The sequence below is a fragment of the Vombatus ursinus genome, unplaced genomic scaffold (genome assembly GCF_900497805.2).
Source record: "Vombatus ursinus unplaced genomic scaffold, bare-nosed wombat genome assembly UNPS02007284.1, whole genome shotgun sequence".
Lineage (NCBI taxonomy): Eukaryota > Metazoa > Chordata > Mammalia > Diprotodontia > Vombatidae > Vombatus > Vombatus ursinus.
Genome location: NW_020947062.1, coordinates 12,405,028 through 12,417,838, shown reverse-complemented (window position 1 = coordinate 12,417,838; position 12,811 = coordinate 12,405,028). Strand labels below are relative to the sequence as shown.

General features: G+C 35.3%; 1 protein-coding gene and 1 non-coding gene across 4 annotated transcripts in view; both read left to right on the top strand.

The window, feature by feature from the left end:
- PPP1R13B (protein phosphatase 1 regulatory subunit 13B) overlaps positions 1–12,811 on the top strand; it is a 124,858-nt gene that overhangs the window by 62,909 nt on the left and 49,138 nt on the right. For all 3 annotated transcript variants that reach the window (XM_027849175.1, XM_027849176.1, XM_027849174.1), the window contains exon 4: positions 2,653–2,729. In XM_027849175.1, the coding sequence (XP_027704976.1) occupies positions 2,653–2,729 (77 nt within the window). The remainder of the gene's footprint in view (positions 1–2,652; positions 2,730–12,811) is intronic.
- On the top strand, positions 10,006–10,151 carry LOC114033693. Its single transcript, XR_003568017.1, has one exon. It is a non-coding gene; the product is annotated as a small nucleolar RNA U109 (small nucleolar RNA).

The window sequence follows — 12,811 nt, the reverse complement described above, 5'->3', positions numbered from 1 at the left end:
TGTTCTAGAATGTTGCCAGAGGATAAAGTGTTGAACCTAGAGTCAAGGGGACCTAACTTCACATCAAAGAGAATAACAATGAGACAACTTACCAAAATTTGTGGGATGCAGCCAAAGTGGTACTTAGGGGAAAATTTTATATCTCTAAACTCTTACGTTGATAAAATAGAGAAAGAGCATATTAGTGTAGGTCATGTAACTAAAAAACCTAGAAAAAGAAGAAATTAAAAATCTCTTTAAAGATCAAATTGGAAATCCTAAAAACCAAAGTTGAGATTAAGGAAGTTGAAAGTAAGAAAACTATTGAGCTGATAAAAAAAAATAGGAGCTGGTAAAAAAAAACAACAACAACAACAAAAAAAAAACAAAACCCAATACAATAGGTACATTTTGAAGAGCAATTTAGAACTATGCTCATAGGGCAATCAAACTGTGCCCTTTGATCCAGCAATTGCATTGCTAGGTTTGTATCCCAAAGAGATTGAGAAAAAAAAGAAAAGGACCTACATGTATAGAAATATTTTAGCAGCCCTTTTTCTGGTGGCAAAGAATTAGAAATTGAGGGGATGCCCATGAATTGGGGAATGGCTGAACAAGTTGTGGTATGTGAATGTGATGGAATGTTATGGTGCTATAAGAAATGATGAGCAGGATGCTTTGAGAAAAGCCTGGAAAGACTTACATGAACTGATACTGAGTGAAGTAAGTAGAAGAAGAACATTGTACACGGCAGCAGCGACATTGTATGATGATACTGTGAATGACTTAGTCTCAGCAGCACAGTGATCCAAAGACAAGTACAAAGGACTCAAAGGAAAAATGCTACTCACATCCAGAGAAAGAACTGTTGGAATCTGAATGCAGATTGAAGCATAGTATTTTAACTTTCTTTCTTTCTGTTTCTTCTTTTACAACATGACTAATATGGAAATAATGTTTTATATGATTGCACATACATAGCCTATATCAAATTGCTTTCTCTTGTAGGGAGGGGGAAGGTAAAGGAGGGAGGGAGAAAATTTAGAACTCAAAATTAAAAAAAAAAAGAATGTTAAAATTTGGCTTTACATATAATTGGGGAAAAAAATAAAATATTATTTAAAAAAAAAAAAAAGACCTAACTTCAAATTTGGCCTCGGGCACATACTAGCTATGTGATCCTGGGCAAGTCACTTAACTTCTGTCCACTTCAGTTTCCTCATCTGTAAAATGGATATGAAAATCCTAGAGTTGTTGTGAGGATAAAATGAACATTTTAGAAGTGCTTTGCCAACCTTAAAGCGCTAGGTAACTGCTAGTTACTATTATTGTTACTATGTTTTGGTCTTCCCTGTTACCTGTCATGTTCTTTTTTTGCTTTTTGCTCATACTTCCAGCCTATTTCCTGACTTTGAACTTTATGTTAAAGTTGGGCTCTGCTCACCTGAGAGTAGGGAAGCACCGTGCCAAGCTTTTGTGCTGCTTTTTTTTTTAGAGCTAGTTCTGAGGGCCTGAAAGTTTTTGGTGCTTCCAAGATAGTATAATTCTGGGAGAGAGGAATGGTCACTGCTCTTCCGGTCAGTGCTCTGGTGTTTAGTCAGGAAGGGCTTCTGCTCTCCTGCAGCCGCAAGCACTAGTGCCCCTCTCTGCCTCTGAACTGTGACCTGTTTGTCAAACTGTATTTGTATTTCTCTAGATAGAAACTACCACTTGAAAAATATAGTTTTTTAATTTTCCTCCTCCTTTGTTGTCTATTTTCCTCCTCCTTTGTTGTCTATTTTATTCTTCTCCAAACAAGTGGTCATATATGCCATTCAGGGTATAGGGACTAACATTAAAGAGAGATTCTAATATTGAGAGTACTAGCTAACTATTACATATGTTAGTTATAATATTGTAGATTATACTTTTTCTTGAGTAGGGAAAAAAAGACTAGGGACCAGAATTTTAAATAAATAAGTTTTAAGGTTAGATGAATTGAGATTTCTATTTATCTCTAGACAATGAATTGTATTGAACAAGGTGGTTCACAAAACTGCCTTACTTGAGGCCATAAGATCATATTGTAACCACAATTTGTTTTCTATCCACTTTATTACATGGAAGTGTAGCTTTTTTTCTTAAATGTTTTTAAGGCGATATTAATATTTTTCCATTGTTGAGTGTGTTAAATTAAATTTTAGTTTAATATGGACTATCCTAAAAAATGGCACTAAGACTTTTGGGACATCCTATGTGAAGGAAAAAGCCTTGCTTAAGAGCTCACCAACTTTGACACTTTATGAAACTTCTGTAAAAGAAGAAAGGCTTAGCTTTAACCTTAAATGAGAGGTTGTATGTTTTTGTTTTTAAAGTAAAGAACACTGAACTTGGATTCCAGAGACCTAGGTTGAACCATAGCTCTGCTGTTTACAGTCTTGGTGACTTCATGCTAGTCACTTCTCTGCCTCTGTTTCATCCTTTGTAAAATTAAAGGAGTTTAACTAAGTTCTTCCTGAGATTCTCTTCCAACTCACAAATCCTTGGATTGTGTGATTAGATCCTGATGACTGCCAAAGTGTCATGCACATACCAAGCTTGTAAACCGTGTTTAATGAGTAAATCAAATTAAGAAATTGGAGAAATCTTTTTTCATTTGAAGTTTTTAGTAAGATTGATACTTATCCTTTGTAGGTGGCCGTCAGATCCAGGATCAAAGAAATCAAAGAAATGGAATAAGTACATCTGCTGAGAAACATTCTGAAAATGGGGTAGGTAATATTGAATACAATTTAATGCTTTTAAAATGTTTTTTGTTTTTTTGTTTTTGTTTTTGTTTTTTTTGCTTTTTGGTGAGGCAGTTGGGGTTAAGTGACTTGCCCAGAGTCACACAGCTAGTGAGTGTTATGCGTCTGAGGCTGGATTTGATTTCAGGTCCTCCTGACTCCAGAGCTAGTGCTCTATTCACTGTACCACCTAGCTGCCCCTAAAGTGTTCTTTATTGATAAATGTGGATTCTAGAATAGCTTTAATCTTTAAAAAAAAAAATCCTTTTTTTTCTGAGCAGAATTTATTATTTCCATTAATTGCCCAAAGTGATTAAGCATTGGGACCAGAGCTAGTCCCTTTACTCATGGATTGAGTAGGAACCATATGGACTCTTTTCAGTCAAACTGGGTAAAGGTTATGGCCCCTAAGATTCTTGACCCTTGGAGAGTCGGAAAAATTAGGGAAAGTATCATTGCAGGTAGTTGTGTGCCCCATTTTTGGTTTTTCTTGTAATTATTTGAATCCTGGAGTATGGCATTGTGGAAAGAATACTTTGTGTGTTTTGTACTAGATTAACTCTAATGTTTCTTTTAGTTTCTGAAGCTCTGGTCTTGTGACCTATGCCTTAGATCCTTTATCAGTATTCTTAAATTTTTGTTTTTATACTTGATATGTATCCTTTGGTCACGTGCTAAAGAAGATAGTAATTTGTACTTGAGGAGTAGGTTTAGAAGAAAAATATAAAGCAATAGTGAGGGTAAGGAGCTAAAATTGGATATAAGTGGGGAATTATGGGAGAAAATGGAGAATTGGGGCTTTATAGACGCTTCAGTTTAGAAGGGACTTCAGAGGCAATCTAGTCCTTCTCCTTGTGAATTTGCTTTATGATATTACTGACAAGTGTTTTTCCAGCTTCTGCTTACATACTTCAAGTGACGGGAAACTCACCATCTCACAGAACAACCCATTCCATTTTCTGGCAGCTCTGTTTGCTACAAAGTCTTTTCTTAAGTTTAGCCAATGTATTTCTGTCTCACTTTCCCATGCAACACATCAAATATTTAAAGATTGTAAATATTTCCTTTTCCACCTGTCTTCCTAAGCTTCCCTTGTCGAGGCTTAGCATTCCCAGTTCTTTTAACCATACAGTATGGTTTTTTTGTTCCCTCTTACTCCAGGCCACATTCTCTTGAATGCGTTTCAGTTTGTCAACCACCTTCCTAAACCATGGCACCCAGAGCTGCATCTATGTGTCTGATAAAGGAGGAGTACTGCAGACTCTTTATTTTGGATGCTGTACTTCTATTAATACAGCTTAAAATGGGATTTTTTTGGAATACGTTGTTCTCATCGTCACAGAATTACAGAATTGAAAAGAAGCCTCAGTAACCATTTAGTCTGATACCCAAAAAGAAGCATTACTACAATATACTAGAGAAGTGGCCATTTGATTGAAGACCTCCTGTGAAGGTGAACCCTGAGCCAGCCCATTCCAACTTTAGACAGTTCTAGTTCTTTCTAATATCAAGCTTTATTTAAGGAAGCTAGGTGGCACAGTGAACACCAGGCCTGGAATCAGATCCGACTCAGAAACTTACTAGTGTGACGTTGGACAAGTCCCTTAATCTCTGTTTGCCTGTGATTCTTCAACTGTAAAATGGGAATAATAATAGCACCTACTTCCCAAGGCTGTTCTGGGGACTGAATGAGATAATATTTGTAAAGTGCTTAGCGTAGTGCCTGGCGAATAGTAGGTACCATAAATGTTGCTGTCACTGTCTTTTTTTTTTTTTTTTTTTTTGCTTAGGCAGTTGGGGTTAAGTGACTTGTCCAGAGTCACACAGCTAGCATGTCTCAAGTGTCTGAGATTTGAACTCAGGTCCTTTTAACTCCAGGGCTTGTGTTTTATTCACTGCACCACTTAGCTGCCCCAACTGTCATTATTTTTGTTGTTACGATGATACTGTCTATTAGAAAGTTTTACCCATTGCTTTCGGTTTTAGCTCTAAGACCAGTCCAATACCAGCTTGCTTTCTAAATACTTGAAGATTTAAAGGGGAAATCATTTGTCCCCTGAGAGCTCTTTTTCTGTCTACACATGTAACTTTCAGGGTGGTTCTTTTGTTTATGATTCTTTCTATTCTCATTTGTGGGTGGGGGACAGGAATTTTCCTTTCTCTGTTTAAAGAAGAAAAAAGAAAAGAATAACCCTTTGAACAAATGTTCAGTCAAGCAAAACAAAATCTGACATTGGCCATGTCCAAAGAGTTATTTTTCTTTATGTTGTTAATGAAGAAATTGTTCTCTTGAATCTTTTCAATTCATTTTGCATCATTTCATATAAGACTTCTCAAATTCCTCTGAAAACATGTATTTTTGTAATTTCTTATGGCATAATAATATTTTTCTACATTTTTATACCGTAATCTTTTAAGCCATTTTCAAATGGATGGACACCCCGTTATTTACATTGAACTTTAAAAAAGAAATTAAGTGAATTAGTATGATCCATTGTCCACTTTTCCACATTCTAATTTGATTTAGTTTTTTTTTGTAGGGTGTTGTACCTTTTCCTGTATTTTAAGTTCTCTTAGACCAGGGACTGTACAGAGACTTTAATCTTCCATGGTCATATTTTTAACATTCAAAACACTGTCTTCCTACAATATATTCATTTGCCCACAGGAAACATGACATCAGAGTGTTATCCTTTGTAAAGATGTGATGAACCTTTTGTGGTTAAGAGTTTAAAAAAAAAACTGAAAAATTAGAGTTAATTTGTCCTGGGCTATGGTGGCAAACAGCTGGGCTTTCCCTACCTGCCTCTTAAGCCACTGTGATTACTTAAGTAACACTGGGGCATATGTGGTACAGTATAGACATCCAGGTTGGGATGATCTATAGTCATTAGATGTTTGCTAAGCAGTCATGATAATAGTAAAGACAATGATGATAACAACTGCCTTTTTTATAGTGCTTTAGGCTTACAGAGCACCTTATATACTCATTTGAGCCTCAGAAAAATCCTGTGAGGAGTAGTTATTATTCCCACTTTAGAGATGAGAAAAATGAGACCAAGAAAGGGTAAGTGGCTTGTCCAGGGTGTCACAGCTAGTGTCGGAAGTGGTATTTAAACCCACGTCTTCTTAACTCTTCATGTAGTATTCTTCTCATAATGCCATGCTGCCTTTGAGTAGACTCATGGAGTAGGCTTCTCTGTAAGGTACAGCTACTGAGAAGATGCACCTGTATGCTTGAATTGGGATACTAAATTCAGGTTGTTATATGCAGTTAGCGTATTCATACCCAGAATGTATGGTAATTGATTAATTCTGTAGCACATTCTTCTTGGATGCATTAAAAATTTTTAAAGTAACTCACATTGAAATTAGTCAGTGTAGTGCTCTGTTGGTGGAACTATGAAGTAGTCCAGCTGTTCTGGAAAACATTTTGGAATTGTACAAGAAAAATTTCTAAACTGTCAAAACTTTTTGACTCAAAAACTGCATTCATTACTGGGTATGTACCCCAAGAATGTCAAAGTTAAAGGTCCCACATGTAAATATTCATAGCACCATTTATTGATTGGAAAATATTGAACAAATTGTAATTATGTGAATATCAAGTAGTACTGTTTTGCTATAAGAAATAATAAGTGTATTCAGAGGAACATGGGAAGACTTCTATGAACTCTTGTAGAGCAAAGAGCTAAACTAGGAGAATAATATATACAATGACTATAATCCAGGACGTCCAAGAAATTTTACTGCAGTTCTTAACTTCTTAACAACTTCAGAAGCTAAATGTCACAAGTTAATAAAAAAAATTAGATGGATTAATTTAAAATTAAAAAATATTGATAGATTTAAAAAAAAATTAAACTTCACCATAACTGCCAATGCTGTGTATCACTAGAGTCGATTTTTTTGACTCAAATCAACTGCTGATCAGTAATTGAAAGGATTGCATTTTTAATCTTAGCGTTAAGGTCATCCAAGGAATGGAGTTTTGATACATATGACAGTTTTGACAGTACCCCATTGGATATAATTCAGGTGATCAAGGTCAAACGAGAGGACCTCCTCTATTAATCCACTAGTCTAAGGAAGTGTTGTCCAGAAACCTACATACATAATGAATAACAACAAGATGCTCCTGTTAAAATAATTTTTCAGAATTCACAATACTAAATAAGTGTAAAAGAAATATAAATAATTAAACTTTCAAATGATGTCTTTTGTACATTTTGTACCATTTATGCTTCTGAAGTTATTAAAGCTTAAAACTACTCTAAGACTTTTGGTATACCCTCTCTAAATAAATTTAAAAACCAAACCAAGATTGATTCCAGAGTACATGATGAAACACTTTCCTTTCGGTGGAGAAAGGGGATGGACAGTGTGGCAGTTACAGACTATTATCAGTTTTGCTTGACTGTTTTTCTTTTATTACAAGGGATGATTGTGGATTGGGATGGGGGAGTATATTGAGGTATGAGGCCTAATCTGTCAAACAGTGTATTTATTGTACTTAAATACTTCTCTGTTACAGGGGGCACTTTTTTTGAGGGGGGAGGGTTGAAGTGACTATTGGGAAGTGACAGTGATGTTTTAAAAAAATTAAATTAAAAAATGAATAGCTTGCATTCAGAAAATGTACTGTTTCAGATAGAGGAGGGTAGTTTAAAGTTCAAGGGTTTAATCAGCTTACTCTTATGCAACACATGACATTTATTCTTTGTTGTTGGAATTGGAAAAGTGCCAATTTTAGAAAAATGCCAGCACTAGGGAATGGTGGAAAACTTGAGAAGCTTAGAGTTGTCCAATGTCTGTTAGGCAGAATATAGTCAGAAATAATTGTATTTTGCTTTGGTAATTGTTTATTTAGAACTTCTTATTCTTTGTTTATTGAACCTTTCAAATAACAAACCCTAAAATTTAATACCCCAGTACTGTAGCAAAATGGAAAGAAAATAAAAAAAGATTGCTTGTTTTTGAATACAGATCAGTAAATTTTTGTCTAATCATTTGAGGGACAGTTTAAGTAGTAAAGTTAACTTTTGTTCTTTGGACATTATATTCTTAGGAGAACAGATTATTAGTTGTATTTGAACCTCAAGATAATATTGTAGACGTTTGAATTAATTCTACTTTTAAATAGATTCCATCCATAAGTAAATGCTTTAAACTAGGGATTCTTAACCTTGTTTGTGTTATTGACCCTTTATCAGAATGTTTTTAATGAATAAAATAAAATATATAGGATTACAAAGATAGCCAAGTATATTGACGTAGTTATTAAAATACTTTTTTAAAAATGCACAAGTCGATGGATCCCAGTTTAAGAGACTCTCTTTTAAACATACTCATATTAAAGGCCAAGGTGTTGTGAAGTGAGACTTCATGGTTAGACCTCAGACCTGTGATCTAGGAATACCTGAAATTGTAGTGAGACTTAGACTTTGCTTAGCTGTGTGACCTTGGGCAATTCACCTAACACCTTTTTGTCTCTGTTCATCTGTACTGAGTATTATAAGATATACTTCACATGGAGATGATGTATATAATGTCTCTTGTAAATTTTAAAGTGCTATGGAAGGAACTGTCAGTTATTTTTAAAGTGCTTGCATTTTCTTTCTACTTCTCCTTGGAGAGAAAAGGGGGCATTTCATTTAAGCATGTGATGATGAGGCCTTACCAAGGTTGTAGCTTTCTAAATGGAGAGAACGATATGTTGTGAAAGTAGGATGACAAGATTTGGTGTTGATTTATGGTGTTGGTTATATGGAGTGAGAATGAGAAGTCAACAATCATGCCTGGGTAAGTAGGAGGATGGTGGTGAATGGAGAAGCTTGCCAGAGAATGCTGCAGGGCGTATGTAGTCACAGTGATTTGGAGATTTCCTTAAGTGAGGCTATTCCCAACCTATCCTGTGTATCTTTCATCTGTGCTTTCCCCTAGTTTTGCCCAAATGGATCCACTCTGTATACACTTGACATTGTTTATGTCCTCATGATATTGTGAAGATACCAGTGTAGTCTATCGGCACTGTTTATTGGTTATCCCTTAACTTTCACCAAATGACTTCCTATGTTTTTCAGTCATAGGTGAATCTGTTACATACAGCTTATTTTTTAAAATGTTAAATTCATCATAGAAGCACTAGCATTTTCTTGTTTTTAAAGAAAAATATTTCACTGACACTTTAATTTTTTTCTTATTACTGTCTTCCAGTTACTACCCCCCAAATCCCCGATAGTCCTGCTCTTAATAACAAATAAGTATAATCAGTCAAAACAAATTTATGTTGAGTTGGTCATGTCTGAAAATATATATCTGATTTCTTCCCCTGCAGTCCATCACTTCTCCACCAAGAGGTGGGATGCATACTTCATCATCAGTCATTATGGGTCATTGCATTGATGATAGCTATTAAGTCTTCAAAATTGTTTTCCTTTACATTTTTTTTTTGTTGTTGTATAAGTTGTTTTTCTGATTCTGTTCCCTTCACTTTGCTTCAGTTCATAAAGTTCTTCCCAGGTTTCTCTGAATCTGTCCTTTTTGTCATTTCTTATTGTTCAATAATATTCCTGTACTAAATTGTTTCAGCCATTCCCCAATTAATGGCCACACACTTTGTTTCCAGTTTCTACAAAAAAGTGTTGCTATAATATTTTTTATAAATGGATCCTTTCTTTTTGATCTTGATCTCTTTGATGTACATGCCTAGTAGTGGTATGGCTGAGTCAAAGGTTACACACAGTTTAGTGACTTAGTATAACTTTAGATTGCTTTCCAGAATGACAGGATCACTTCACTGCTCTATCAACCATGCATTAATGTATCTGTTATAACACAGCCGCCTCCAACAAATATCATTTTCTTATCATCTTTGCCAATCTGATGGGTGGAATTTCAGAGATGCTTTAATTTTCATCTTCAGAATTATTGGTAATTTGAAATATTTTTTTCATATGGTTGTGTATAGCTTCAGTTTCTTTGCTTGAAAACCATATTCATATACTTTAGCCATTTTTCTTGGGATGACTCTTGTATCTTTTTAGTTATTTTTGGTGTTCCTCTGGAGGTGCCAGGCTTCTCCTAGACCTTTCCTATTGCTATCTTTCCCAGAAATCTGTACCAAGACTTTTGAGACCCACATAAGCTATGAGGCCAAATGAGGTCAACTTCTACTATCTGCCGTTATTTTAGTCAAGATAGTACTGAGTATTTGTCAATGATTAAATTTGTAATCATATTCATTTACTTTAATCTGTTTTGGCATGTTGGAATCAAAAAAAAATCATGCTTCTCATTGCAATAGAAGTATGAATATAGCCAGTACATGCTACATAAAACATAGGAGTTTTCAGGGCTGCCAACCTTCCAGTAAAGGTTGAGTAGTAGTATATTTCTCCTACATCAAAGAAATTTCTTTATAGAATTTTCTTACATTGAGAACTAATATAAAATTTTATTTTTTGTGTGTTTTTATACTGTCTTTAAAAAGTTGTATTTGTGGAAAAACTCAGTTTGTAGTGAGTGCATTGTGTTGTTTATGGAAACTGATTGTAGAATTTAAGTATAGTCTGGTTTTATTTAATATTCATAGAATTAACAAAAATGTCCACTTTTACATTTTATGACCTGTTTTGAGACAACCAGCATAGTCAAAAGAGCATTGGAATGGGGGCCATTTCTTTTTTTCTTTTTTTTTATAAATATTTAATATATTTTGTTAAATATTTCCTGATTATATATAACATTTTTTGAACACTCATTTTTTAAAATTTAAAATTTCTACCTTCTTCCCATTCCTCAACCCCTCTTTGAGAAGGCAATTTTGTATCTATTATATGTGTGAAGTTATGCAGAACATTTCCATGTTAATTAACCATCTTGCAAATCAATAAAAATAAAATGAAAAAAGTATACTTCACTCTGCAATCAGAGTTCATAAGTTTTCTCTCTAGAGGTAGATAGCATCTTTTATCATGGGTCTTTTGGAATTGTCTTGAATCATTATCTTGATCATAGTAGCTGAGTCTTTCACAGTTGATTATTCAATATTGCTGTACTGTGTAGAGTGTTCTGGTTCTGCTCATTTCACATTGTGTCAGTTCATATAAGTCTTTCCAGGTTTTTATGAAACCATCCTGCTCATCATTTCTTATTGTACAATAGTATTCATCACAGTCATATACCACAACCTCCTCCCCCATTTCCCAAGGGATGGGCATCTCCTTAATTTCCAATTCTTTGCCATCACAAAAGAGCTGCTGTCAATATTTTTATACAAATAGGTCCTTTTCCCTTTTCTTCGGTCTCTTTGGGATACAGATCTATTAGTGGTGTTGCTGAGTCTAAAGGATATGCACAGCTTTATAGCCTTTTGGGCATAGTTCCAAATTGTTTTCCAGAGTGGTTGAACTAGTTCACAATTTCACCAGCAGTGTATTAGTGTCTTTATTTTTCTACATCCCCTCCAGCATTAGTCATTTTCCATTTCTGTCATGTTAGTGAGTCTGATGGTGTGAAGTGATATCTCAAGAGTTGTTTTAATTTTCATTTCTCTAATCAGTTGTATTTTAGAGCATTTTTTTCACCTGACTATTGATAGCTTTGATTTCTTCTACTAACTGACTTAGTTCCCTATATATTTGAAAAATGAGGCCTTTATCAGAGAAACTTGCTATTAAAACAAATTCCCCCAGCTTCCTATTTCCCATTTAATTTTGGCTGCAATAGTTTTGTTTGTGCAAAAGCTTTCTAATTTTATGTAATCAAAATTATCCTTTTATTTCCCATGATAATATATATTAATGGATGAATTCTGTAGATTATTCACATGAGTATGTATGTGGTAGTCTGGACAACAGGCATTTTTCATCCACCTTTTGTTTTTTCCTGTGTAGTTAGACTAATCTTTTTAGAGTGACTATGGATCTTATTTAGGAGGGTCTGCTGTATTCTGGGACTTGTTGCAAAATCAGTGTAATATCATTAGTAAAAAGGAGCGTTTGCTAATTTTAAGCTCCATGAACACCTTATGCTCTCAATGGTTGCTGCCATTTGTATTGACTTCCGCATTTCCAACCGTCTTTGGAATTTCTAAAGGAGCCTTCCACTCTTGCTGCCTCTAGATTTAGCACCTAATACATGCCCATCTGAGATTGGATTTGAACTTGGGTCTTATTGACTCCAGGCCCTATGTTCTATCCACTGTACTACCTACCTGCCACTAGGCTAGTCTAGGTAGGTATCTGTAGGTGTGGCATACCTCTTGAAGGAAAATAGCATGTATGATCAATTTGCCAACTGTAGACTGCTAGGTGATGCAATGGATAGAGTGCTTGGCCTGGAGTCAGGAAGACCTCTTTTTTTTTTTTTTTTATAGTGAGGCATTTGGGGTTAAGTGACTTGCCCAGGGTCACATAGCTAGTACGTGTCAAGTGTTTGGTCTGAGGCCACATTTGAACTCAGGTCCTCCTGACTCCAGGGTTGGTGCTCTATCTTCTGTGCCACCTAGCTGCCCCTGGAAGACCTCATTTTTAATCCAGCTTCAGACACTTTCTAGTTACGTGACCCTGGGCAAATCACCTAACCTCTGTCTGCCTCAGTTTCCTCACCTGTAAAAGGAGGATAATAGTAGCACCTACCTCTCATGGATCAAAGAGATAATAGGATAAAAGGATAATAGGATCAAAGAGATAATAATTGTAAAGCACTTGGCACAGTGTCTGGCACATAGTAGGTGCTTAATAAATGCTTGTTCCCTTTCCTTTCTTTTCCCCTAGAAGCAGGTCAAGAACCACCCGAGGTAAAATCATATTGATCCCTCAAAGGTTGGTGCTCTAAGTGGCCTTAAGAACATTGTTGGGCAGCAATGACTGCATTCTCTTTGGTTAAGGGGATCATATGATCCTGGACCCGTAACACCATAACATCATTAACTTCGTGTCCAGATTGATTATGAACCTAATCTCCAATTAATGCTGTTTTTGGATTTTTGGGTTGTTTTTTATTTATTTATTTATTTTTATTTTTAGGCAATTTGGAGCTAAGTGACTTGCCCAGGGTCACAC